Here is a 24,655-nt window from a genome sequence, read left to right on the forward strand (position 1 = left end):
TACTGCTGGATTCTCCTTGCCAAGGAGTTGGCTGTCCTGGAGCCTCGGACTGAGGCAGGGCCCACAGAAGTGCCCCAGCAGGGTGCCCGGCGTGGTGTCCACATGGCCCTGGCCAGAGACTTGAGACTAAAGTGGGGAAGTTCCCTAAGGGACCTTATGGTGCCCCAACACAGTATTCTTTGGGGTTAGTGGCTCCCACCTAGAGAAGACCTCTGTCTAGTTGGCCCCCGTTCAGCCCTAGCTATTCTTCGTTCAGTAAACAAGTGCTCACTGGCCGTCTGTGTGCGAGGCACGGCTCAGACAACGGGCATGACCCTCACAGCGAGCAAAGATCTCTGCCATCACAGGATTCGAGTGCTAAAGGGTGGGGACCTTGAGCAACAGAAAATAGTGCAAGTAATAAATAGTGTATTGAAAGGCGATATGAGTGGGGCTGGTGTAGCTCAGTGGATTGAGCACAGGCCTGTGAACCAGAGGATCACGGTTCAATTCCCAGTCAGGGCACATGCCTGGGTTGCAGACTGGTTCTCTACAGGCCAGTTCCCAGCAGGGGACGCATGAAAGGCAACCTTACATTGATGTTTCTCTCCCTTTCTCCTTCCCCTCTAAAGATAAATAAATATATTTAAAAAAAAAAAGAAAAAGAAAGGCGATATGAGGTACTGAGTAGCAACTAAAGCAAGGGATAGGACCCCTGTAGTGGGGGCAGGTTGCAAGCCAATAGGTGGTCAGGGCCCTGGCCGGGTAGCTGAGTTGGTTAGAAAGTCATCCTGATACCAAGAAAGTCAACCAAGGTTGTGGGTTCGATCCCTAGTCAGGGCACGTACAAGAATGAACCAATGAATACATAAATAAGTGGAACAGCAAGCAGATGTCTCTCTCTTTCTCTCCCCCCTCCCTCCTCTCTCCCTAAAGATCAATCAATAAATTATTTTTTAAAAAAGGGGTGGTCAGAGTGGGCCTGGACAAGGTCCCATCTGAGCACAGACTTGCAGGGGTGAGGGGGTTCTTTAAATGACATCCAAGTGTCTTTCATAAGCTAGGGCACTAAGCACCAGTGAAATAGCCATGGACAGAACAGGGACAGTCTGTTTCTCCTGGAGCCGACATCTTCTAGAAGCTCCTTAGGACAACAGTTCAAGTTTTGCAATAGGCGGGAGGCCGTGGGATGGGACCTGATAGGACGAACCGGGCAGCCTGCCCACCTCCAGCCCGGGCAAGTTGTCCACCTTCTCCCAGGATGGCTTTGCCGTTCCTTGTGCTTTGCCATATCCAATCCATCACTTCCCTGGAGAGAGTCCGGTGCTGGATGGCAGGAGACTGAGGCCCCCAGAATGGTGAGGGGGGGGCGGGCTTGGGGGTGGCCCACACATTCCCATTTCCTACCCCATCCTCACAGCCAGGCTGGGGAGGAAACCCTGGAGGAGGAGTCTCAGGTGCAGTGGGAGGACCTTTCCTGGCGTATGAGACTGGCTCATGGCTCCTTAGGATAGGTAGTGGGGTGGGCAGGTGGCAGCTGACCCGGACCCAGCCAGGGATGGCCAGGTCAGGCTGTGGCTGCTGACCCCAGGTGGTCCCACCCAGACTACTGCTGGCCAGTCCCTTTGTCCTGGGAGAGAGGCCTGCATTGGGCAGAGGGTTTTGCAGTCTTGTCGGAGTTCAGGGACTTGGAGTCTTGCTAAGTGCTTGGGCTTGATAGCCCTCGTAATTGGTCATTTCATAAGTAATCGTAAGGATTACATGAGATGATGGATGTAAAATACTTAAAGCAGCAAATGGCCGTGGTTTTCTCCCAGTCTCTTGTAGTACCTAACAATAGCAGTGGCAATTCTCCGGTTCCTGGCCCCTCTCTGTCTGTGCCCCACCTCCGTGGGTTGCCCTTTCAGCTGAGGTTTGATTTGGTTGCTAAGCTGCTGTCCAGGGGCCTACTTGGTGCCTCTGGGAGATTGGGTTTCCCAGGGTAACATGGGTGCTTGCAAAAAGCAGCTGTGGGCATCTGAGTTGGCATGGACAGAGGCCGGAGGGAGCAGCAGCTGCCCTCGTCAGTAGGGCCTGGCTCCCCCCTCCCCTCGGAGGGAGGTGCAGGAGCGTGGTGCAGCCTGGAGGCCCAGGCCGCACACAGGTCTCACACAGGATGTCGGGGAAGGGAGGGCAGCTTCTCAGCAGCAGCAGGCTGTGGGGAGCAGGAGCAGAGGGGTGAGGAGCGCTTGGGACTCCCCCTGTGTGTGCCTCTGGGGATCCTGGACGTCTCAGACCCAGGGGGAAGAAGGCCCGAGATGTCCTGAGTCCCGCTGCTGGGGGCCACCACTCCCAGCAGATCAGTGGCACTTCCCAAGACATTGAGGGACCTTCTGGGGACCTGGCCCATCACACACCTCCGAGACAGATGGGCTCAGCTTGGCCAAGCCTTGGTCTCATGGGACCAGTTAGTCCAGGCACCCCAAACAGTCCAGCGAGGGGCAAGCACTCTGGCCTGGGAAGCCCCTTCTTTCTTCCTGGGGCCCAGACAGGCCCACCCATGCAGTCATTCCTTCTTTGCCCCCGCTGGTCTCTTTACTGAGCTCCTGAGATGCAGGGATGAGGCAGGGCCCCTGCGTATCATGGCTGCAGGGTCTGGGCCGGTATGGGGGAAGGGAGACAGGGTGTGAATTTGCTGGCTTGTTGCCAAGGACAGCTCCTATTTTTTTCCATGGTGGGTGTCGGGGCGTGGGGAGATGGAGTCCCCCTGGCCAGTGGCAATGTTGGATGACTAGGGCAGTGAAAAGGGAAGGAAACTGCTGGGTCAGCTGGCCACGGAGCAGACTGTGTGGAAAATGAGTAAGACTCAGCCACGGGTCAGCAAGCCTTATGCAGCCCGGCCCTGAACCCTGAGCGCCCACCCTAAAAGAACGGAGCAGGGCCCAGCGGGCGAGGCAGCTCAGGGTTTGGTCTGGTCAGGGACAGAGGGCGAGAAGGGCAGGCAGTCTTTAGAAGTTTAGGGTTGGAAGAGGTGGTTCTTGGGAAGCCCCACTCTCAGGAGCAGTGCTCTAGGCAGGGGGGTTCCCCCGTGCAGGAAGCCAGGACCCTCGGAGTTCCTTACGTGCCCAGTGACCTTGCTTTAGGCCCTTTGCATCAACTCGAGAGGCTCTGCTTGGGGGTGCTCCTAAACTCGTGTCTTCTCCCACACCCCTCGCAGCGGAAGCAGCACTGAAGTGGACATCGCCCGCCAGTTTGCCAGACCCCGCCTGGGCCCTTCCATAGGCGTTCACGGCAGTCCACTGGCCAGAGCCTGCGAACTAGTAAGGCCCTCCTACCCCAGGACCCGGAGCCCAAGGTCACACAGATGGTTCCCCCTGCCTGTACACTCCCCGCCTCTGCGCCTACTCGGTGTCCGTATCCAGGTTAACGCAGGTGGCTGGAGAGGAAGCCAGCCCCTGAGAGAGCAGGAGGGACCCCGCCCGCAGGACCGGGTGCCTGCTGTGAGCTGAGGCCACCCTCATACCTGCCAACTGCCTGGGCTGCACCCTTTTTCCTGTTGGTCCTCTTTTCTGTCCTGCCTGCGAAGCAGACAGACCAAAAGAAGAAAAATCAGCACCGAGCCCATGACCGTGCCAGTGGGCTGTCTGCTTAGGTTTGTGAATGTTTTAAATAGATTCTCCCCGATTCCTGGATGCAGTGCACACGGGCATCTGCGTCTTCAGCCTTCTGCCCTTCCAGCACCCGGCAGCCCTCTGCAGCGCTGAGCACCTTCCCCTGCCCCCTGTTGTCGGCCACTTAGGTGGTTCTGATTTTGCCCAATAGCTTAACGACCAGCCCAGCCAGACCGAGGCGAACATCCTCAGAGCTGAACGGGTGACCCTGTCCGTAGCAGTGTGAGCAGAGGGTTTGGCCGTGGGCTTGGGTGAGAGTAGACGGGATGGGTTCAGAGGGCAAGGACAGTTTGGAAGGTGATTTTTGATGTGCTGCTTGAAGGACAAGAAGGTATTTCAGACTGAAGCATGGAGAGCACCGTGGATGGGGGCTGGGGTGGGGGCTCAGCAGATGGACTGGCTGACACAGACCAGACCTAGGGGACGTGGTGTGGGAGAGGCGAGGGCAGACCCCCTCAGGCCCCTGGCCAGGACTGCCGGTGGGCTCCCAGTGGAGTCTCACTGAAGCTCTGCTGTGGCCCACTAGGGCCTTCTTCTCAACCCACCTCATCTCCCTCCTTGTTGCCTGCCCTCAGCCCCCCTCCCTGTCTGCATCCCCCAGGAACATGCTCGTTGTTCCGTCTGCCTGACACACCCTGCCCCTGAATCGGCTGACCACTTCCTATTATTCAGGTCTGGGTGGAGGTTCTGCCTCCTCCGTTGGTTCACTTGGCGCATGCGGGGTGCTGCAGTGAGGGAGGGGCCGGAGTCCCCGAGTAGGAATACGAAAATGTGTCCTCGGAGCGTTGAACGGGTCACAGACAAGAACAGTCAGTAAAGCAGGCCACTGGCCCAGTGCTGGGGAGAAGAACAGAGCTGGGAGTATAAGAGAATGTCGGGGGAGGGACATTGGAGTAGAGACAAGGGCGGGGGGCGTCCCAGGCAGAAGGCAGGGCGAGTGCGTGGGCCCAGGTGCAGAATGGCCACTGAGTCCTTCTGACCACAAAGCCCCGGTCACTCTCTCTTAGCATCTGCCTTTATTCTTCACTGGCCTGATCTCAATCTGAAACCACCCGCTGACTAATTTCTGTGCCTGTGAGTCATCCCACGCTCCCCGCAAGGCTGTAAGCTTGGGGACATAAGGGACCTTGTCTGTCTGTCACTGTTGGATCCCTAGTCCTAGGACAGTGCCTGCTCTGTGCCAAACGCTGTGCCAGGCGTTCGGCATTTGTCATTGCTCCGCTTCTCCCAGCAGACCTGTCGCTGGGCCTTCAGGAGCAACCTTAGGGGGCCACTCAGCTTGGAGGAGCTAAGCCGTGGTCCTGGCTGCTGGTACCATGCTCTGGGCTCTCGCTGTTACGCCCCCCACCCTCCCCAGGAGCAGACTGAGTAGGTAGGATCCGTACACCAGGCATCTCCAGGACCGGATTCCTGAATCTTCTCTGCAGAGAACCTGTTGTCTGGGGTGAGTGGAGCTGAGGGTCTGCCTGGAGGTGAGGGGGTCCAGCCAGTCCCAGACCTGTCCCACTTCAGGAAGAGGTGACACTTCTTTGTGCTTCGACCTGGGCAGTTACTTTTGTGCTGGGTGGGCTCACTGGGGTGAGGAGCAGACGCTGCAGCTGGCCCGCCCTCATCCTGGCTCCGTCACCCGCTCCCAGTCCCGGCCACCTGCTCACTGAGCGGCAGGTCCATGCAAGGCCCCCACAAGCAGCAGCCAGAGCCCCGCCCCCAAACTGCTTGGTTGGCTCTGAGCTGAAGGCACATGGGTGTGACTGCGCACACGCGCCCGTGCCCTTGAACTGCAGGGGTGTCATTAGGCATCCTGTCCTGTCACAACCATCCTTCGCTGCCTCCCAGGGACTTGGGAGTTCGCCAGACCTGGGGTCAAACCTGAGTGGCCTGGCATCTGCGACCTTCTTCCCCTTGTCTGCCAGGTGGGGGTATTGCACTCACCCTCCAGGGAGGCTGGTAGGAGATGAAGGAACACCGGGTTCGGGTCCGGGTTCGGGTTCCAGTGCGCCTGGTTCACAGTGCACAGAGCACCAAGGAAAGGGGCGCTGCGACACGTACCAACACATGCCAACACGCCACCTCGCTGCCCTGGCCTGGGCAGTGGGGTTTAGGGAGGGCTTCTCTCCTTAAGATTGTTTGCTTTTTTTGGCAGTGAGCAAGATTCCTTGAGCAAGGTGTTTGAAAAAACTAATAAAAAGAATGCACAAGGGTCTGGTGTAGTGCCTGGCAGGCAGCAGGTGCTCCAAGGGGCATTTGGGTGGATGGAGTGCCCACCCGTTCCTCCTGTGTGGGACCACCTCCCCAGCACCCCCCACCATGAGTCTCCACATCCCGTGTCCCTCCTTCCTATTCCTACCTGTACCTCCTCCACCTGAGACTGGGCCACCTCATCTTTGAGCCTGTGGGTCCTTGGCACCCATGGCCCTGTGCCCTGTGGTCCCTACGCCATAACCTGCATGGGTGCTCCATGGCAGGGCCCAGGTCAGCTTCTCCCTGGAGTCTGCAGACCCCCCTCCTCCTCTAGGGCCCCACTCCTGGCTTCCTCTCACTTCTGACCCACAGACCTAGGCCTGGGGAGAGAGTGAGCACCCCCGGGACCTGGAGTGGCCCATTTATGAGCTTGCATGCCCTCCCCCGAGGCTGGAATGCAAGGCTCCAGCTCAGCCGCTTGTCCAGGAGGCTGACGGCACTGCAGGCCCAGGAGTCTGTTTCACTCCCAGGTCGGTCCAGGAGCCTTGGGGGCTTGCCCGTGCCTGTTCCCTGAACCCGCTTCAGGGCTTCGGGTCAGTCAAGTGGGCGCCTCGGAGTTTCCCGGCTGCCTGCTGTTCTGAGGGGAAGTGGGGCTCCCCACTCTGCCGTGGCTCCCCCAAAAGGTGAAGGCACAAATTTCCCATATCCACCCCTTCCCCTCACGTAAGTGGTGGCCTTTTTGGTGTCCCCAGAAGGTAATGGTGCTCTGAGGGCTGTCCTCTGTCTGTTCCCAGTCAGGGTGGCTTTTGGAATGCCCCCGATGGGTGTCCCTGCCGAGCCAGGTGGCCTCTGCCAGCAGTCGGCCCTCAGTTGCTCTGCCAGAAGACCACGCCGTTCTACCACGCACGATGCCTCAGAGGGACCCCCTCCCCCATCTTTGACCACACAGGGTGCTTCCATATACAAAGTTGGTGGGGTTTTTTTGGTCACTTCCCAAGATGCCACAAACTTCAGGACAACCCTTCAGTTCAGCTCAGATACTTTCTTTCCTCACAGGACAGCCCTTCCCCCACTCTGGGCCAGTGGTCCCTGTGACCCTGCCCAGCACTCAGCACACCGCACGGCCCCCTCTGGGACGCCCCCAGCCCAGAGTGAGCCCCTCCAGGGCAGGGGCCAGCCCACTCCCTTCCCTTTACAGTGTCTCGGGGTGGGCGTGAGCTCATGTGTTCCCAAGGACAGATCTTGGCGTTCTGTGGTCAGTGGGTGGCCGCGCTACTGGAAGCCGGAAGCTAGAGCACCGTCGATCCTCCCCCCTTCCCGCCAGGACGATCCAGAAATAGTTTCCCCTCAGACAAGGAAGGCGCTCCACAGTGGGCCGGCAGTTTCGGAGCTGGTTTCTTATGGGGAGTCTGTTTCTCCCCCGATTAGCCTTCACTTGGGCCCATGGAAAGGGGGGAGCCAGGCCTGAGGCTGCAGAGGTCCCAGCAGCCGCATGGGGTGGGATGGACCAGCACCCCTGACTGCGTGCCCTTCGTTCCCCCCAACCCAGGTTCTCGGCAGTGGGGGCTGGTGGGAACATCCTGAGTGGAGTCGCTGAAGCGCCTTCCCTGCAGTTAGAAGGCAGATGGGCCCTGGGGCACCCACTCCCTGGAATTGCCAGGCCTTGCCCCTGCCCCCACCAGGCTCTGGTCTGGGAGCCCAGCTGGTCAGCCCTTGCATTCCCACCTCCCAGCTGCTCGGGAGAGAGGCTTGTGACGTTTCCCTTTCTGTTTAGCTGGAGTTTTATGGTTTTTCAGAAAACAGGTTAACAATTAAGCTAATTAACCTCAGGGCCTCTAGGCCTCCTTGTTCCTGCAAAGCCTGGGTAATGGCTTCCTCCCCCAGCTTCTCCGCTGGTTTTATAAGGCTACAGGTGGCCACAAGCAAGCGTTAGGACATTAACCAGTCCTGGGCCTCCAGGTGCGCAGGGACGGTCCTGAAGAAAGCACGCCGCACAGATGGAGCTCGGGGAAGCCGAGGACGGCGGAGCTGATCTGGCCCAGGGGCGGCCCCCTAGATGCTGGGCTAGGGCAGAGAGGCCCAAGGTGGCCTGGGCTCGGCCTGGGTGCCAGGCCCGCGTCTGGGGCTGGGCTGTGTGTTTGCCTTACCCCAGTGCTCAACAGCTTCTCCTTTCTCTCCAGGGGCTTGCGCACCGAGCAGGATGAGGCGGTTCCTGAGGTCAGGACATGACCCTGCTCGGGAGAGGCTCAAGCGGGACCTCTTCCAGTTTAACAAGGTAAGGGGACAGGAGCGGGGGAGACACAGTCGGGTGTCTATGGTGAGCACCATGCTATCAACCTCACAGGCTGGGGCTGAGGCACCAGGGTTGTCTGTACCTGGATGAAGGTACATATTGGCTCTGCCTGCAGTGCCTCATGGGAATCTGACTTTGGAAATAGGGTCCGATTAGAGGGCTTTCCCAGGCAAGGGCAGTGGATGCCCCGGAGGACTCCTCGTTCCAAGTTTCTCACCAGCTATGTCACCTCTGCAAGTCAGTCTGCCTCTTCCAGACTCAGTTTCCCCTCCTGCGAAATGGGGATAAAACAGTCTACCTCCCCATAGGGTTGCTGAGGAGGCTCAGGGACAGGAAAGATGGAAGGACGTTGACCCCTGCAGGGTGTAATGTTCTGTGGCGCCAGGCCCCGTGGGGTTGTGGCCACAGGCCTTGGCTGTGTCTGTCCTCCTCAAAATCGCCCCCAGAGGCAAACGCAACTTTCCCTGTTGCAGAACACAGGATTTTCTCTGCAGGCTCCAGGCCTGGCGAGTGGGGTAAGGCACCTGGGGGAACTGCCAGGGCGGCATTTGAGTACCTCAACCCCACACCTGCTCCAGGGCCCCCAAAGCCAGAGTGACCTGTCACCTGAGACCCCAGGGAGGGTCCCAGAAGCCCCATAGGGCTTCCCCAAGGGGACTGGTGCCTGAGAAGGCCAGAGCTGGAAATAGGAGGAGCACAGCTCGGTTTATTAGCTCCTCGGCCACCTAGCAATCTGCGACCGTTTGGAGGTAATTAGCTTCTCTCCTCTGCTTTGATCTAGGCCCTTGGTTTCCATGCCCAAGCTTCCTTCTGCCCCACAAGGGGGACCCCTCCAGGAGGTGGTGATGGTCAGGGGTCCAAATCTGGCTTCGCCACTTAAAGCCGGTGACCCTGTGCTCGTCCCCCACATGGAAGCAGATAATTTTAAGTGCTAGACACAGTGGTCTAGGAACTTGGGCTGCTGCTCCCAAGGCAGCCTCCCAGGGCAAGAGAGCCCCCAGGTGCTCCCGGTGGCTGGGGTCCCCGCGGGCCCTGCCATCTTCCCCTGACTTTCTCAACCTGAGGGAGGCGTTGCTCTTCTCCAGGCTCTGCTTCGAGGCCCCTGGGCCCGGGCTGCCTGAGGAGCACCTCCTCCCACTGGCAGAAGGAAGCCATGGGCAGGGCTTTTGGGTCTTGGGGAAACGGGATGCAGGTGATGAGAGTGGGGGAGCTCAGGATTCTCGGGGGCCTGCCACTGTCCTCCCAGAGAAGCAGCCCATGGTTGCTGGGTGCCGCTCTCAGAACCCCCGCACCAGCCAGGGGTCCGGGGTGACCCCTGTGTGCCGCCTCCATTACCCCTGGTGACGCCAGGATCTCACACCCTGAAAAGGTGGCCAATTTCAGGGAAACCGGATAAGCAGGATCAGCAAGGAGGGACGAACCCCCGCCCCAAGTTCCACTGTTCAGCAGGGTGAGGCTGGGGTGCGGCTTGGGTGGAGTCCTCCCTTCATGCCTCACAAGTGGTGGTCCCTGCACTTGGCCCCCCACCCCTAGGCCTGGTAAGGAAGGGGCAGGGAAGGCTCCTGGGATTCCTTCCTCCTTCCATTCATTGGCAAGAATGAGCACCTACTGTATATATTAATATAGTCGAGGGCTGGGGGTTGTGAGCGTCTCAGATGATAAGACCGTAGCCTCATGGGAGGGAGGGGGTTGGCGGTCTGAAATTCCACTTGTTGGGAGTGGAGAGGAGGAAGGGGAGAGTCTGATGGGGTGTGGGGATTCTGTGTCATCTGGGTTGGGATTGGAGGGTGAGGCCAAATCCTGGAAGATTTGGGAACCTAGATGGTCCCACCCACGCTGGCTCCTCCCCAGGCTTCCCCCAGGCTGCTGGGTCAAGGGCAGCTGGGACCTGGGAGTCTGGGCCTGACACTGCAGGGCCAGGGGTGTAGAAGGCTGTGGAGGCGTGTGACACACGGTTGGTGCCGTACCAGGGTTGGCTTCGTCCTTGTGACAACTCACAGGTGGGCGGTGCTCCTGTTCTGCAGGTGAGGAAGCTGAGGCCTTCGGGCCTGCGCGTGGTGGAGGGCACCAGCTGGAAACAAGGGCCCCTGGTTCCATTCGTGGCGTGTGGTGGGTCCGCAGGCTGTTGGGAAGACAGAGGAGTCAGCTGGCAGGACCAAACGAGGGGACTGAGGGACCTGCCGGGCCCCTCAGTAGAGAGGCAGTGACTTGTGTCCAAGTAAAACCTCTTCCTCAAAACGCCCCCAGGCCCCTCCCTCCCCTGGCGACGTGACCAGCCAGTTGATGAGGCTGCCTCGGCCCTTCTTGCCCGAATGGACTGTGTGCTCCTGCCTGGCTGCCCTGGCCACAGCCAGGTTGTTTTGTCTTAGCATTTTCGTGGCTGGGCCTCTGGTGTCAGGTGACAGCCACACAGGGCAGGCCAGGTTGCTGCCACCGCCAGGAATCTGAGCTGACCACACCTGGTGTGGGGCAGTGCCAGCCAGCCAGCCAGCCTGCTGTGCCCCCTATGACTCTGGGAAGCCCTCCTTCCCCATCCCCCAAGGGCTGGGGACTCCTCCGCCCTCCATCGTGGGTGGGCCCCCCTCGCTCAGGGCACGAAGGACCCCCAAGCTCCCTGACAGACAGCCTTTGCTGTCTCCCTTCTGGGGCCCGAAATGGGGCCCTGGAGCCAGTTGAGACAGACAGGGCTTTCTCTCCTACACCAGGCTCCTGTTGCAGTTTGGCGGCTTCTGCAAATCTCTCCTTTCCCAGCCTCTTGTCAAAAGGGTTCATTGTTCTCTCCTCTTTTGGCAGAGGTCACCTGAGCCAGTAGCAGGTGGGGGCAGGGCCAGGTAGGCTGGAGGCTGAGCCCAGGGTGCCCCAGTGGCTGCCAGGCATTGGTCGCCCTCCCAGCTTGAGCCTGAGCTGGAGAAAGTGGGGGCTCAGGCTGGGAGGCCCCCATAATCCTGCCTGCCATCCCTGCCCCAGCCTCCGTCCTGGGTGGAGGCATGATCTGGGGTGGCTGTGTAGCTTGGAAGTTACACAGCAGGCACCCCTGAGGTTGAGCCCACCCCCAGGCCCTGGCGGTGCCTTCCCTACGGGAGACCATCTACCCTCCCTGCCTCGGGGACCTGGAGCTGTGCCTAAACCCAGCCTGGGGGGAGGTTGCTCCCCATGGGGAACTGGTGCTCCAGTAGGGAAGGGCCTCTCCCTGGGACCACCCCTCCCTGGGACCCGGGGAATCCCCTGTCACCACACTACTCGCATTTGAACCCAGTCTCTTGGCCCCTGGCCAAGTAGGGTCATTGTGAAATTCCCTCCCTTTGTTCCTTCATCTTGGTCCCTCCAGAGCTGTCAATTTGGAGACTTCTGAGAGGTACAGGGGGGAGTGGTGAGGACCTTGGAATTAAGCCGGGCCTTAGGGGGCGAGGCCTGTGTGCTCTGGCGGGGGAGCTGGGCCTTCCTGCCACTGTCGGGGGTCTTTCTAAGGTTTGTTGGGTTTCAGCCAAGGACACGGGTGCACTCCCATTTATCAGATGTGAAATGAGGCTCAGGGAGGCACAGCGGCTCCCCCAAGGCCGGGCCCCTTCTAAGGGGCAGAGGGCGATTCAAACCTTAGTGAGCCAGACTCGGTCCCTGTCTTCCTTTTCTTTTTTAAATTGTATTGAGTTATTTTTGGAGAGGGGAAGGGAGGGAGGAAGAAGGGGTGACAAACATTGATCCGTTGCCTCTTGTACACGCCCTGAGCAGGCACTGAACCCGCAGTGTGGGCATGTGTCCTGATCAGGAATCAAACTGGCGACCTTTCGCTTTGTGGGACGATGCCCAGCCAGTTGAGCCATGCCGGCCAGGGCCTCCGTCCTGTCTGCCTGAGCCAGTTACAGGAAAGAAGGGGGGAGGGGTAGCACAGCGACCCCAGGACCCTGAAGGAAATGAGGAATGAGTGGGGGTCAGTGAACGATGGACTGCACACTTGTCTCCCTCTGGGTTGGGGAGGAGAGGCTGACCCGCAGCAGGAGTGACTCGGGTGAGATGTTGGAAGAACTTCCTGCCCAGGAGTCAGTAGAATGGTGCGTGGCCTGAGCACCAGACCATAAGCTTCAGGCCGTTTTCTCTTTGGTTTGACTTTTCTGCCCCCTGTCCTGGGGCAGAACCATCAAGGGCAGCATCTTGTCCCGATAGGAAAACAGTACGTGCCACATACGTAATTTGACATATTCTAGAAGTCTCATTACCAAAAGTTTTTAAACAAGAGAAATTAATTTGGATAAGTTCTGTTTAACCCAATATATCCAAAATATTGTTTCAACATGTAGTCAATATAAACTCATGAGACTTTTTTAGTGCACACGTGTGTGCGTGCGTGTGTGTGTGTGTGTGTGTGAAGTCTTTGGAACCCAGGTGTATTTTACCCTTACGGCACATCTTGATTTGGGCATTACATTTGCTTTGGAAATACATGATCTGTATTCAGAGTTTGGAGATTTACAAATGGAAAAGGAGATTTGAGGCTTGACCCACATGGCCCCAGCCCCTACTGATTCCTTTGGACCCCAAGAGCATAGTTAGAAGGCTTTCTGCTAGCTGAAGTGAACATCCTTTCTTAAATTGAAGTTAATACAAATGGAATAAAATTTAAAATTCTGTCCCCGGTGGCACGAGCCACGCTGCAAGCACTCAGCCCCAGCCTGTGGCTGTCACACTGGGCAGCTCGGGGTACGGGCCTCCCACCGGTCCCTGGGCTCCTACCAGACACCCCCAGAATCCTCCCAATCCAGGAGGCAGAGCTACTGCTGGTTCTGGGAAAACGCTACCATCCCAGGAGCCTTTCCCGAGCTGGGGCTGCTGACCTCCTGAGGTCCCAGCAACCTGGGGCAGGCCGAGGCCCAGTGGGGGCCCCTGGGAAGCTTGTCCCACACACCCCATTATGTGCCTTGCCCTCCTTTTCCTGGGGAATGTTTACATTCCAGACACTCCGCTATCTCCCCAAGGCTTTTCCAGACTCTGCATTTTTTGCATAGCTGAACAGGGACCTGAGCGAGCCGGGAGCTCCTGCTGAGTCACTTCTGCCCTGCCGGCTGTCCATTCCAGGTACAGCCATTTTCAGGGCAGACTGTGTTCCTGGCAAGGAGCCAGGCCGGAAGGGTCTCCCACACCTCGGTGTCCCCAGACATCCCCAGAAGAGGTGCCTTGGAGCTCTCCTCTGGCCTGACCCCAACCTGGGGCCTCCGCCTGTGACCCACTAGACTGGACAGGACAAAAAGGCAGGCAGCAGTTGGGTTTGCTGAGTTACCATGGCAGCTGTCACCGGGACTATTCTCTTCCTGGGCCCCTGAGGCCTGATGGGGCAGCCAGATGAGGCCCCAGGAGCTGCCGCACTGGGGCAGCCTGTTCCTGCAGGGCGGCCTCCAGAGACAAGGAGAGAAGAAAAATCAAGTCTTCAAAGCAGGTGGTCCTTTGCCTGCGCACCAATCTAGCTCTGCAGGCTCAGTATCCCCTGGGATGGGCCCCGAGAGGTAGGATTAGCCAATTAAGAAACAACCAGAAACCCTCCCGAAGATGGTTTGTCAGCATAAATCCGAAGTGTTTGTATCCCTACCTTTCAAATCTGTAATCGCTCCCCCGGGACATCTGCCTGAGGATATCCCGAGTCACAGGCAAAGATAGGAGTCCGAGAGTGGCCATTGATTCGAGTGGCGATGGCAGAACCTCTGGGCACCAAGAAGATGCTTAACCACAGAGGCCGGTGAGGCAGGGCGCCTCCCTGTGAGAGTATCCGGCAGCCGCTGAAGCGTCATCTCTGTCCTTTTAACAGCCTGACTGGTTGTAGGTGGGAAACAGGCTACAGAGCTGACGTGCGTGTGTCCGTGTGGCATGACCCCAGTCAGGTCTCTGTGCTCTAAGTATAGACACACACGTGCACTCACACCCACTGAACCGTTAGCCAGGGTTCCTTGTGGTCGCAGGAATGTGGGTGGTTTAGGTCATCTCTCTCACACTCCTTTACGTGTTCCAGATGTTCTGTGATGTGTATCACTGCTATCATAAGAAACGAGCAGAAAGAAGCGTGTGTCTGCAGCAGCACTCGGGAAGCTCCTCCCCTCCGGGAAGATGGAGACTCCCAGAGACTGGAGGGCCCTGGGGGGGCGGATTCAGGGCTGGAGGAGCCCGAACAGCCCTGAGCTTGGAAGGGCCACCGAGGCTTCCTTTGAAGCTGCGGTACAACCAGGCCTCCTGAGCGATGGGGCACCTTCACTGTGCCAGCTTCCCAAAGCTGCCCGCACCCCGCAGGAGAGCTGGGTCAGTTACCCGTAGCAGGCATGGTGGAGGAACTGAATCGGAGTTCTTGGAGAGCGAGTGGCCAGCACAGTGGTCAAGGACAGGGTCAGAAATGGGCTGAGGGCGGGGCTCAGGTGGGTCTGGAGTTGCCCTCACACGTGGGTGTCTGGGTCGGAGCCTAACTGGGCCTCAGTTCCTCCTTCCCGCTGGGGGTGGCTCTGTGCTTCGGCTTCTTTGTCCGGCACCAGCCCCGCAGCTAGAGGGGCAGAGGGGCAGAGGGGCAGAGGGGCACGTCTGCAGGCCAGCGTGGTTCTCATTGCAGACGGTGGAGCATGGCTTCCCACACCAGCCCAGCGCCCTCGGCTACAGCCCCTCTCTGCGCCTCCTGGCCATCGGCACGCGCTCCGGAGCCGTCAAGCTGTATCCTTTGTGTTCTCCAGGCTGCCACCCAGGGAATCCCCAGAAGGGGCGGGGGCTTTGACATCGGTGAGATGCAGCAAGGACCCCACCCTCCAGAAAAAAGCAAGTGTGGCTGACCCTTCTTGTTCCCAGGTGTCCCAGATACCCTCAGAGAAGTCAGCCCTGAACGCAGTAAGGGGATGTGGGCAGTGGGCCAAGTTCTTTTAAACCTTTTTCCCAGCAAGAGTCAGTAGACTGGCCCCAGGGCCCTTTCCACACCAGAGGCAGGGTGGCCCTGGGGGAGGGGAGCAGTGCCAGGGAGCCACTGTCCCAGAGTCTCGCCCACCGTGCACACCCCACACACACGCACTGGAGAGCAGAGTGGGCCCCTGGTTGGCGGGGACAGTCCTTCCCTGGCTGAGGCTGGACATTGTCCGGTTGGGTTGTCTTTTATTTAAAGCATCGGTTCTGAGCCGTTTCAGAGGCGAGCCCCCAGGTCCCAGGCCAGGGCACTGCCGCTTGGCCGGGCTGGCCTGGACTACCCGTCTTAGCGCAATTCTGCCTGATCTAACCTGAGCCTCCAGGGTGAGCTGGGGTGGGACTGGGGGAACTGCGAGGTGGGGAGCCACCCTCTGGCACCTCCAGCAAAGCTGTAACTCCCTGTTCCTCTGTGAAGCATAGGAGGGGGGTGGGGGGTGTGGCTGCCACCAGCTGGGCTGGGCTGAGCTGGAGGTTGTGTAAACACAGGGGGGCAGGGGTTCAGGTCCCAGTGCCGGCTCAGCCCAACCCCAGCTGGTTAATCATTGCCAGGCCACGGCCATATCTTGGTTAGCAATCCCCTTGCCAAGACTCATGGCCTTAGCTGTTGGGGGTAGACTCACAGGAGCGCCCTTTGTCTTCTCACAGGTGCCACCAAGTGGTAGCTGATGGGTCTGTTGCAGCTCAGGTTGTGGGCTGGGGGGCGGGGGTGGCAGCGAGTAGCCTAACAGTTGCCAAGGTCTCACCCTTGTACAGAGTTGTCCCCACCTGCCTGGCTGGGAGGTTCTCCCTGGTTGGCTGTTTCCACACTCGGGTCACGGCACTGTCCAAGGCCCTCCAACCAGGGATGCCCTGTCTCCCCAACACCCAAGCCCAGGTCCTGCTGTCTGGGGACAGGGGGAGCCACCTGGTGTTGACACTCCTTGCCACGAAGGCCCAGAGGCCCTGGCACTCCGATGGGCGAGGGGTGGTGTCCTGCCTTCAGGTGCTTTTCCTGAACCTGCCGCTCCTAGCTACGGCGCCCCCGGGGTGGAGTTCATGGGCCTGCACCGGGAGAACAACGCAGTGGTGCAGGTCTGCTTCCTGCCTGGCCAGGTGAGGCCCCCTGTGCCCTCCTTCCTCTCAGGTCTTCCAGAGGGGGCATGTGGCCCTGGCTTTGGTGCTGATGGGAGGACCTGGGACCACCACCCTTTCCCAGCTGTGGCTCACGGGCTGTCCTAAGACTAGCTGGGGGCCTTTTGGTTTGGGGGCTTTCTGAGGCTGCCCTGGTAGGCAAAGGCCACGGTGAATGCTGGCCCTCCCTGGTGAACCAGACAGCACATGACTGCCCCCACACCCTCCCCAGTGCCAGCTGATCACCCTGCTGGACGACAACAGCCTGCACCTGTGGAGCCTGAAGGTCAAAGGCGGGGTGTCAGAGCTGCAGGAAGATGAGAGTTTCACACTGCGGGGCCCTCCTGGGTAAGGACTCCGTCCCCTTGCTCTCCTGGCCAGCCCGACCTGTGCACCCAACCCCAGGGCGATCCCCTTTCTGGGCACAGCCTTCCCTGGGGCCAGCAAGGGCAGCCGGGGGTCAGGGAGCCTATCCACGGGGACTCCCCTGCCTGGGTGGCAGCCAGCCCACAAGTTGCCATTCCTGTCTGCAGGGCTGCCCCCAGTGCCACACAGATCACCGTGGTCCTGCCACATTCCTCCTGCAAGATGCTCTACCTGGGCACCGAGAGCGGCAACGTGTTTGTGGTGCAGGTGCCAGGCTTCCGCACGCTGGAGGACCGCGCCATCAGCTCGGACGCCGTGCTGCAGCGGTGAGCCTCGGCCCCTGCTGCTGCTGGGAACCCATCGCACTGAGCTGAGCGCAGCCCCTCCCTTCGGTCCCAGTGAAGTCTCAAGAGCTTATAGTTTGCCTCCTGGGAAGTCTCTGGGGGTGGGAGGAGGGGCTCAGCTTCCCACCTGTCCCCCAAATCGAGAATCTCATCCCATAGTATGTTAGCATCGTGGCACTAAAAGGGGTCTTGTGGGTAACTCGACATCTCATTTAGAGGTGAGGAAGATTAGGCTCCAAAGTGGTTGCGTAGTGCCGCCAACTCAGTGTTCTAGCCCTGGTAGCACGTATTTTGAAACCCCAGGGACTGTGCAGGGGGCCGGGAGAGGCACAGAGCTCCCCGCGTGAGCAGGGGCAGCTCCTGCTGGTGTTCACGCTTTGGGGTCTGTGCTAGGTTTCCATTTGCACGTGGCTCCGTGGCCAAGAGCCTGGCAGCCCCGACCCTGTAGGTTCCTGCAGATTGTTTGGGAAGCTTTGCCCCTTGTGGCGTCTGCAGCAGTGAGGGTGTCAGATTGGGTGGGTCCGAGGGGCAGGGGGGAAGCTAGGGGCTGAGACTCTTGCAAAGGAGCAGCTGGGAGGGCGGGCTCCTGCGGGCTCCTGGCTCCATCCTGCTGCATGGCTCCCCCCCCCACCCCCATATTTCTGAGGGGAAGGGAGGGAGAAAAACATCAGTGTGTGGTTGCCTCTTGCGCATCCCCTACTGGGGACCGGCCCACAACCCAGGCATGTGGGAATCAAACCAGTGACCCTTTGGTTTGCAGGCCGGCACTCAATCTACCGAGCCACACCAGCCAGGGCAGTTTCCTTTTGATACTGTTCCTCCTGATGCTTCTTTGTACTTTCCAAGATCGTGTAATTCTTTCATCTCATACCTTTAATTTAAGAAAAAAAATTTTTTAAAGTATAGAAGTAACATAGGATAGAATCCTTAAAACGTTACAGATAAGGTCGAAGGCCCCTTTGACCTCTCACTCCCAGTCCTGGGGCCGGTGCTAGCAGGCGTGGTGTACGATACTGGTGCGTGGGGATGTGCGTAAACACAGGGGTTCGCCCTGGCTGGGGTGGCTCAGTGGATTGGGCGTCATTCTGCAAACTGAAAGGTCGCCAGTTTGATTCCCATTTGGGGCACATGCCTGGCTTCTGTGCTAGGTCCTGGGTTGGGGGCAAGAGGCAACCAATGGATGTTTCTCTTCTTTTTTTCCCTCCCTTCCCCTCTCTCTGAAAATAAGTAAATAAAACCTTTATACACACACACACACACACACACACATACATATATATATACACATATACACACACACATACAGGGGTTTGCTTTGGGACATAGAAATTCCCTCAGGGTCCAGGCTGTTTTCATTCCCCGCTCACCACCCTCAGTGCTGGCTCTTGGTCCCCTGCCTGCCCCCTCATGGTCTTCTGTTGGCTGTGACGCCTCCAGACTTCCCGTCAGCATTCCCAGCCCAGAGAAGAAGGAGAGGATAGAGCTTTGTCTTGTGGGTCTTAAAAACTTGTTTTTATGAAACAGGACCTCCTTTCAAAAATGCACGAAATGCGAAAGGACCGTTTAATGGATTGTAAAGTGATTGTCCCCACGCCCACCCCGGGCAAAGAAATAGAACTTGCCAGCCTCCCAGTGGCCCCCACCTGCCCTTCCCGGTATCGACTCCCTCTCCCCGCCTCCCACCGCATCCACCTTTCTGGTCACCACTTCCTTGCCTTTCCTGCACTTACATCCTGGTGGGCTTATAAGTGTCACTGTCCTGCTCTGCGGTGGCTTCTCTCCCCTTGGCACACGCAGAGCCCACCGCCGTGTGGGGTGCCGTGTGAGGCCCCTGGGGGCCCGCCAGCCTGGGCTCACCGTGCTCCCCTCGCCCAGGCTGCCGGAGGAGGCTCGCCAGCGGCGGGTGTTTGAGATGGTGGAGGCTCTGCAGGAACACCCTCGAGACCCCAACCAGGTCCTCATTGGCTATAGCCGAGGCCTCATCGTCGTCTGGGATCTGCGGGGCAGCCGCGTGCTCTGCCATTTCCTCAGCAGCCAGGTAGGGGGTGGGTGGGACGGTGGACGATGCCAGGGGGCTTTCCCAGACCCCCCCATCACATACAGCCCTGTGCCAAGGTGTGTGGGGGCAGGCGATGGGGCCGTCGCCCTGATCCCAGCCTGCGGTCTCTCCTCTCCTCCCTGAAGCAACTGGACAGTGTCTGCTGGCAGCGGGATGGCCGCCTGATCGTCAGCTGCCATTCCGATGGCAGCTATTGCCAGTGGGCTGTGTCCGCCGACACCCAGCAGCTGGAGCCTATGCGCAGCTGTGTGCCTTACGGTCAGTGTTCCGCTCCCCCCACCCCCGGGAGGGCCTGGTCCTGCTGTGTTGCCCAGGACCGTGGTTCACTGTGCGAAACAACGTCCTCTGGGTCCCCAGTCAGTCTTTTCAGCATTCAGGTGTAGGTGCCCACCTCACAGAAGTAAAACCTGGGCCCTGAGAGGTGACAGCTTTGTCCAAAGCCACACAGTGGGTTTTGTGAGACCCACCATGGCTTTCTCAGGGCAAGACTCTCAAGCATAAGCCTACCGAGTGCGCGTGGGGTGAGGAATCTGCTCGCGAGGACCCACGTGCCTCTAGGGCGGGAAGACCCATTCCAGCTCGTTCCTTTTCTTTTAGGTCCCTTCCCTTGCAAAGCTATTACCAAAATCTTCTGGCTGACCACCAAGCAAGGGTAGGTACCCGTGCTCTGTCCTTTGCCCTTTCCAGCATCTTCCTGGTGGGCTGGAAGGCCTCTTGGGCCTCTGCAGGGAGGGCTGGGGTGGAACTGTGCCTTAGGGCCCCAGGTTGAGGTCTCAGACTCCAGGGATAGGAGAGAGGGCCACTCATACCCCTCACGGCCAATTCCTGAAAGAGCGCCCTGTTCTTCCCTTCCTGCCCCCTGGAGAGATGATTCGGATCAGCAGCTGTCAGACTGTTTTCTCAGCAGGCCAGTTTCTTCTAACAGAATCATGCAGGGGGACCTGATGGATAAGCAGGAAGGGGGGGCAGCTCTGGTTGAAGCGCAGTAGCTAAGACACCGCACCCACAGCCTGTGTGCACCCAGCTCCACCCGAGCTCGCCTGGGCTGTTACAGTCTGGGGGGGGGGGTCCTGCCCCACCCCCTGCTGGGACCTTTTGTGGGAAGTCCACGCTGCCATTCCCCCTGGTCCTGTCGGGAGCCCCAGCCCAGCCCCCTGCTCTTCTGTGCCTGCAGGTTGCCCTTCACCATTTTCCAGGGTGGCATGCCTCGGGCCAGCTACGGGGACCGCCACTGCATCTCGGTGGTCCACAATGGCCAGCAGACAGCCTTCGACTTCACTTCGAGGGTCATTGACTTCACTGTTCTCTCCGAAGTGGACCCTGCAGCGGGTAGGTGCGCTTTGGGAGCGGCATGGAAGGCTAGCCACCAGCAGGTGTGGGGATGTCGGCCTGTCTGTAAATAAATAAGCAGGAGGGGCCTGTGCAGACGGACCCAAACCAGCCACTCCCTGAGTCCCCACTGCTGCCCTTCTTGGTGTCCCCTGAGGCAAGCAGCCTCAGTCCGTCGCATCCTCCCCCGACTTCAGGTTTCGCACTTGCTGGCCACACCCACTGCCTGCTCCACACTCTCTTTCCCTGGTTCAAATGGAGTTCGGTCCAAAGAAGGCAGATCAGTACTGTTGGGTTTAACAGCCACCTGGCTAAGAAAAGGGGGTCCTGGTGTAGACATGGTCTCCTGTGCAAGACCATGTGGGCTGGGGCAGAGGGTGCGGTATGGCCAGCTCTGAGCCAGCTCCGGGGAGCTGGCCAATAAGGCAGGACGGCAAAGCCCTGGGTCAGCCTCACCGGAAAGGGCTGGTGTCAGAGTCTGCAGAGGGGGCCCGATGCGTTAGGAGGTTAGCTGCAGCTTTTTCGTGCTTCGTCAAGTTGAGGAAGTTCCCCTGTATTTCTAGTTTCCTTGGAGTTTGTATCATAAATGGGCTTTATCAAATATTTGCACACAATCACGTGGCTATTATTTTGTAGCCTGTTGATGGATTATATCAACTGGTTTTCAAATGCCGAAGCAGTCCTGTACACTGGGGTAAATCCCACTTGGGCATGGCATATATTCCTTTTTATACATCATTGGATTTGGAGCTTGTTTTTAAAATGCAGATTTCCTGGCTCCAACCCTAGAGCATCAGGTTCCACAGGGCTGGGCCAGGACAAGCTGCTTCCTGCCGGCTCCCGCAGCCCCTGACCCTTGGCCTGTCCCCCCAGCCTTCGATGACCCCTATGCCCTGGTTGTGCTGGCCGAGGAGGAGCTGGTGGTGGTCGACCTGCAGACGGCCGGTTGGCCGCAGGTGCAGCCCCCCTACCTGGCCTCCCTGCACTGTTCCGCCATCACCTGCTCCCATCACGTCTCCAACATCCCCCTGAAGCTGTGGGAGAGGATCGTTGCCGCAGGCAGCTGTCAGAACACACACTTCTCACCCATGGTAGGCCCTCCCCCACCCCGGCCCCAGCCCCGGCCCTGAGCCAAGTTCTCCCACCGACCTCTCCATCTCACTTGCTAGGAGTGGCCGATTGATGGTGGCACCAGCCTGGCCCCCACCCCTCCCCAGAGAGACCTGCTGCTCACAGGGTAGGTGACCGAGGGAGCGCACCTCCTGTGCAGCAGGGCATACAGGGTGGGAGCAGAGCCCAGAGGGGTGCATGCCAGGCCCTGGCCCCCCCACCCGGCATCCTGCTCACAGCCACAGGCGGGCTCTGCCCACAGGCACGAGGACGGCACGGTGCGGTTCTGGGACGCCTCGGGCGTCTGCTTGCGGCTGCTCTACAAACTCAGCACGGTCCACGTGTTCTTCACCGACACGGACCCCAGTGAGAACCTAAATGCCCAGGGCGAGGACGAGTGGCCCCCACTCCGAAAGGTGAGGCCAGGAGCCTGGCAACCAGGAGGGTGGGGACAGGCTGGGTCCCGTGCTCATGGCCACTCATGGGCCTCCTCTCTTGTCAGGTGGGCTCCTTCGATCCCTACAGTGATGATCCCCGGCTGGGCATCCAGAAGATTTTCCTCTGCAAATACAGTGGTTACCTGGCTGTGGCCGGCACGGCGGGGCAGGTAGCAGGCCGGGCTGGGCGGGAAGGAGGGAGAGGAGTGACTGTGTAGTGTCCAGGCCTGTGAGCTTCCTCCTCAGGATTAGGGGTTGGCAGAGATGGGGACCAGCCCCCAAGCACCCATTGGTGGGTCCCTGAGGCCCTGCTGCCCTTGATGCTGGGGTTGGCTCAGCCCGTCTGCCGTCCCATCCAGGTGCTGGTGCTGGAGCTGAACGACGAGGGGGCGGAGCACACTGTGGAGCAGGTGGAGGCCGACCTGCTGCAGGAGCAGGAGGGCTACCGCTGGAAGGGGCACGAGCGCCTGTGTGCCCGCCCGGGCCCTGTGCGCTTCGAGCCCGGCTTCCAGCCCTTCGTGTTGGTACAGTGCCAGCCTCCGGCTGTGGTCACGTCCTTGGCTCTGCACTCTGAGTGGCGGCTCGTGGCCTTCGGCACCAGCCACGGCTTTGGCCTCTTCGACCACCAGCAGCGGCGGCAGGTCTTTGTCAAGTGAGCAGCCCACCCGGGATGACCGGGGCCTGGATTTCAGACCGGTGTCCGGTGAGGACCCTCGGGCCCTGGCAACGCTGATGGCCTGATGTTTCCCCCACAGGTGCACGCTGCACCCCAACGACCAGCTAGCCTTAGAGGGCCCACTGTCCCGAGTGAAGTCCCTGAAGAAGTCCCTGCGCCAGTCATTCCGCCGGATGCGTCGCAGCCGGGTGTCCAGCAGGAAGCGGCGGCCAGGGGGGCCCACGGGAGAGGTAAGGCCTCCCAGGGAGAGGTAGGGGCGGCCAGACTACTCCTCCCTCCCCACTTACTCGGCGGCAAGCAGAGGCCCTGGCACAGTGCGTGGGTTTACTCCCTGCCCCTTAAGGCACGAGTCGGAAGCTAGGTCCCACGGCACCTCTGTGCCTCAGCTTCCCCAGCTGCAAAAGGCAGTAATTGTAGCACCTCGGTGTCACATCCTTAGTCAGTGCTACCAGGAAGGGAGTGGTGTAGGCAGTGACCAGTCTCCCCTTGAAGGATTGGTGTTGAGCTACAGCTTCCCCCAGGGAGGGGGGCCAGAGCCCACGCTCAGGCCAGCCCAACCCCCGCAGACGCAGGAAGGGAGCTCGCGGGCAGAGCGGATAGGCCTGCAGAACATGGAGCTGGCGCCGGTGCAGCGCAAGATTGAGGCCCGCACGGCAGAGGACTCCTTCACAGGCTTCGTGCGGACCCTCTACTTCGCTGACACCTACCTGAGGGACAGTGAGTGGCCAGCCTGGGGTGGGAGGAGCCCGGTGAGTGCCTCCTGACATGAGGGCAGGCTAGTAGAACACTAAGAGGGGTTTCCCCTTGTGAGGGGGAGGGGGGTGGTGATCAGGACCTGCTTCTACCCCTCCCCTGCCCAGGCCTCCAAATCAGTTCGTCCTGGCCCACGTGCAGGCTCCACCCCCTCTAGAAGGTGGACCTGGGACATGGCACTAAGCTTTCTGGGTCTCAGCTTCTCCCCCTGTAAACTGGGGGAAGGGCTGTGCGGGTTGGGACTCGCCGCGTGCCTGCTGAGATGCTGTGGGCCTACAGAAGCTCCCTGGCTATTTCTCCCCTTCCACCCTCTCGCCAGGTGGGGGTGGGCTGTGGTTTCTCCGCCCCTGTATTGCAAGGGTCAAGCTAACGTGGGTTCAGGACCATCAGTGTTTGGGGCCCTTGGGTGTCAGGGAGCCTTCCCAGCCTTCACCCCAGCTGCACTCTGGAGGCAGGCAGAGCCTGCATAGCTCCATTTCACAGAGGAGGGAACTGCGGCTCACAGGGTTTGCTGACTTGACCTTGGAGTCACACAGGTAGTGAGTGGCAAGGCCAGGACATAATAAGCTTAGGTCACCCAGCTCCACCTGGCCTCCAGACCCAGGGATCGATACACACCTGTGTCTCCTGGCAGGCTCCCGCCACTGCCCCTCGCTGTGGGCCGGCACCAATGGGGGGACCGTCTACGCCTTCGCCCTGCGTGTGCCCCCCGCCGAGCGGAGAACTGATGAACCTGTGCGGGCGGAGCAGGGTGAGTGCTGGGCGGGGGCTGGGCAGAGTTCTTGTCTGCTTTCACCGGGGGCAAGGCGGCATCTCCAGCCTCGCCCTTTGCCCGCCCCCAGCCCCATGGTCTGCTTCCTTCCCTGTAGCCAAGGAGATCCAGCTGATGCACCGAGCGCCCGTGGTGGGCATCCTGGTGCTGGACGGGCGCAGTGTGCCCCTTCCCGAGCCCCTGGAAGTCGCACATGACCTGTCCAAGAGCCCGGACATGCAGGGGGGCCACCAGCTGCTGGTCGTATCTGAGGAGCAGTTCAAGGTGTGACACGGGTGGGGGTGGGGTGGGGGTCCCCAGGACACCTGGGGGGCTTGCACCATGGGCACAAACGACACTGGGACTTGCTGGCAGGCGCACATGCAGTTGGCATGTGAGGGGCTGCAGAGATGCAGGAAAGGAGGGGGTCCACATGTGGAGCCCCCAGGCCCCCGGCTCCACGGTGGGACCACCGAAGCAGGACCCATCTGTGGGAGGGACAGAAAGCACAAACCTGGGAGTAAGTGGCCCGGCAGCCCTGTGGTCCAAGTGCAGTAACCCCAGGTCCCAGCGCCAAGGGAGTGCCGGGACCTCACAGGTGTTGCTGGGAAGTCGGGTGGCAGCTGGCAGACAGGGCAAAGGGCTGAGTCCTTGCTTGCACACTGGGGTCTGGCCGTGGGTGTGACCGCTGTCTGTGCC

The 24,655-nt window shown here is 59.7% G+C and overlaps 1 protein-coding gene across 12 annotated transcripts in view; it reads left to right on the plus strand.

Annotated features, from left to right (window-relative positions):
- Positions 1-24,655, plus strand: part of LLGL2 (LLGL scribble cell polarity complex component 2) — a 29,874-nt gene that overhangs the window by 2,938 nt on the left and 2,281 nt on the right. For 4 of the 12 annotated variants that reach the window (XR_008390826.1, XM_053661217.1, XM_053661190.1 and 1 more), the window contains exons 2-20: positions 3,176-3,278; positions 7,991-8,085; positions 14,684-14,781; positions 16,032-16,113; positions 16,364-16,479; positions 16,665-16,823; positions 18,717-18,879; positions 19,026-19,158; positions 19,498-19,552; positions 20,075-20,229; positions 21,103-21,320; positions 21,399-21,466; positions 21,602-21,755; positions 21,842-21,946; positions 22,136-22,428; positions 22,532-22,682; positions 23,019-23,169; positions 23,840-23,956; positions 24,048-24,241. Coding sequence is in view for 11 of the 12 variants with exons in the window: in XM_053661217.1 (XP_053517192.1) it covers positions 8,011-8,085; positions 14,684-14,781; positions 16,032-16,113; positions 16,364-16,479; positions 16,665-16,823; positions 18,717-18,879; positions 19,026-19,158; positions 19,498-19,552; positions 20,075-20,229; positions 21,103-21,320; positions 21,399-21,466; positions 21,602-21,755; positions 21,842-21,946; positions 22,136-22,428; positions 22,532-22,682; positions 23,019-23,169; positions 23,840-23,956; positions 24,048-24,241 (2,487 nt within the window). In the remaining variant the exon portion in view is untranslated. Of the gene's footprint in view, positions 1-3,175; positions 3,279-3,380; positions 3,611-4,896; positions 5,074-7,680; positions 7,770-7,789; positions 7,895-7,990; positions 8,086-14,683; positions 14,782-16,031; positions 16,114-16,363; positions 16,480-16,664; positions 16,824-18,716; positions 18,880-19,025; positions 19,159-19,497; positions 19,553-20,074; positions 20,230-21,102; positions 21,321-21,398; positions 21,467-21,601; positions 21,756-21,841; positions 21,947-22,135; positions 22,429-22,531; positions 22,683-23,018; positions 23,170-23,839; positions 23,957-24,047; positions 24,242-24,655 lie in introns of those variants that run through there. The other 8 variants (XM_053661220.1, XM_053661227.1, XM_037157911.2 and 5 more) reach the window with 6 other exon arrangements.

The sequence above is a fragment of the Artibeus jamaicensis genome, unplaced genomic scaffold (assembly GCF_021234435.1).
Source record: "Artibeus jamaicensis isolate MK-2021 breed Jamaican fruit bat unplaced genomic scaffold, CSHL_Jam_final contig_2259, whole genome shotgun sequence".
Lineage (NCBI taxonomy): Eukaryota > Metazoa > Chordata > Mammalia > Chiroptera > Phyllostomidae > Artibeus > Artibeus jamaicensis.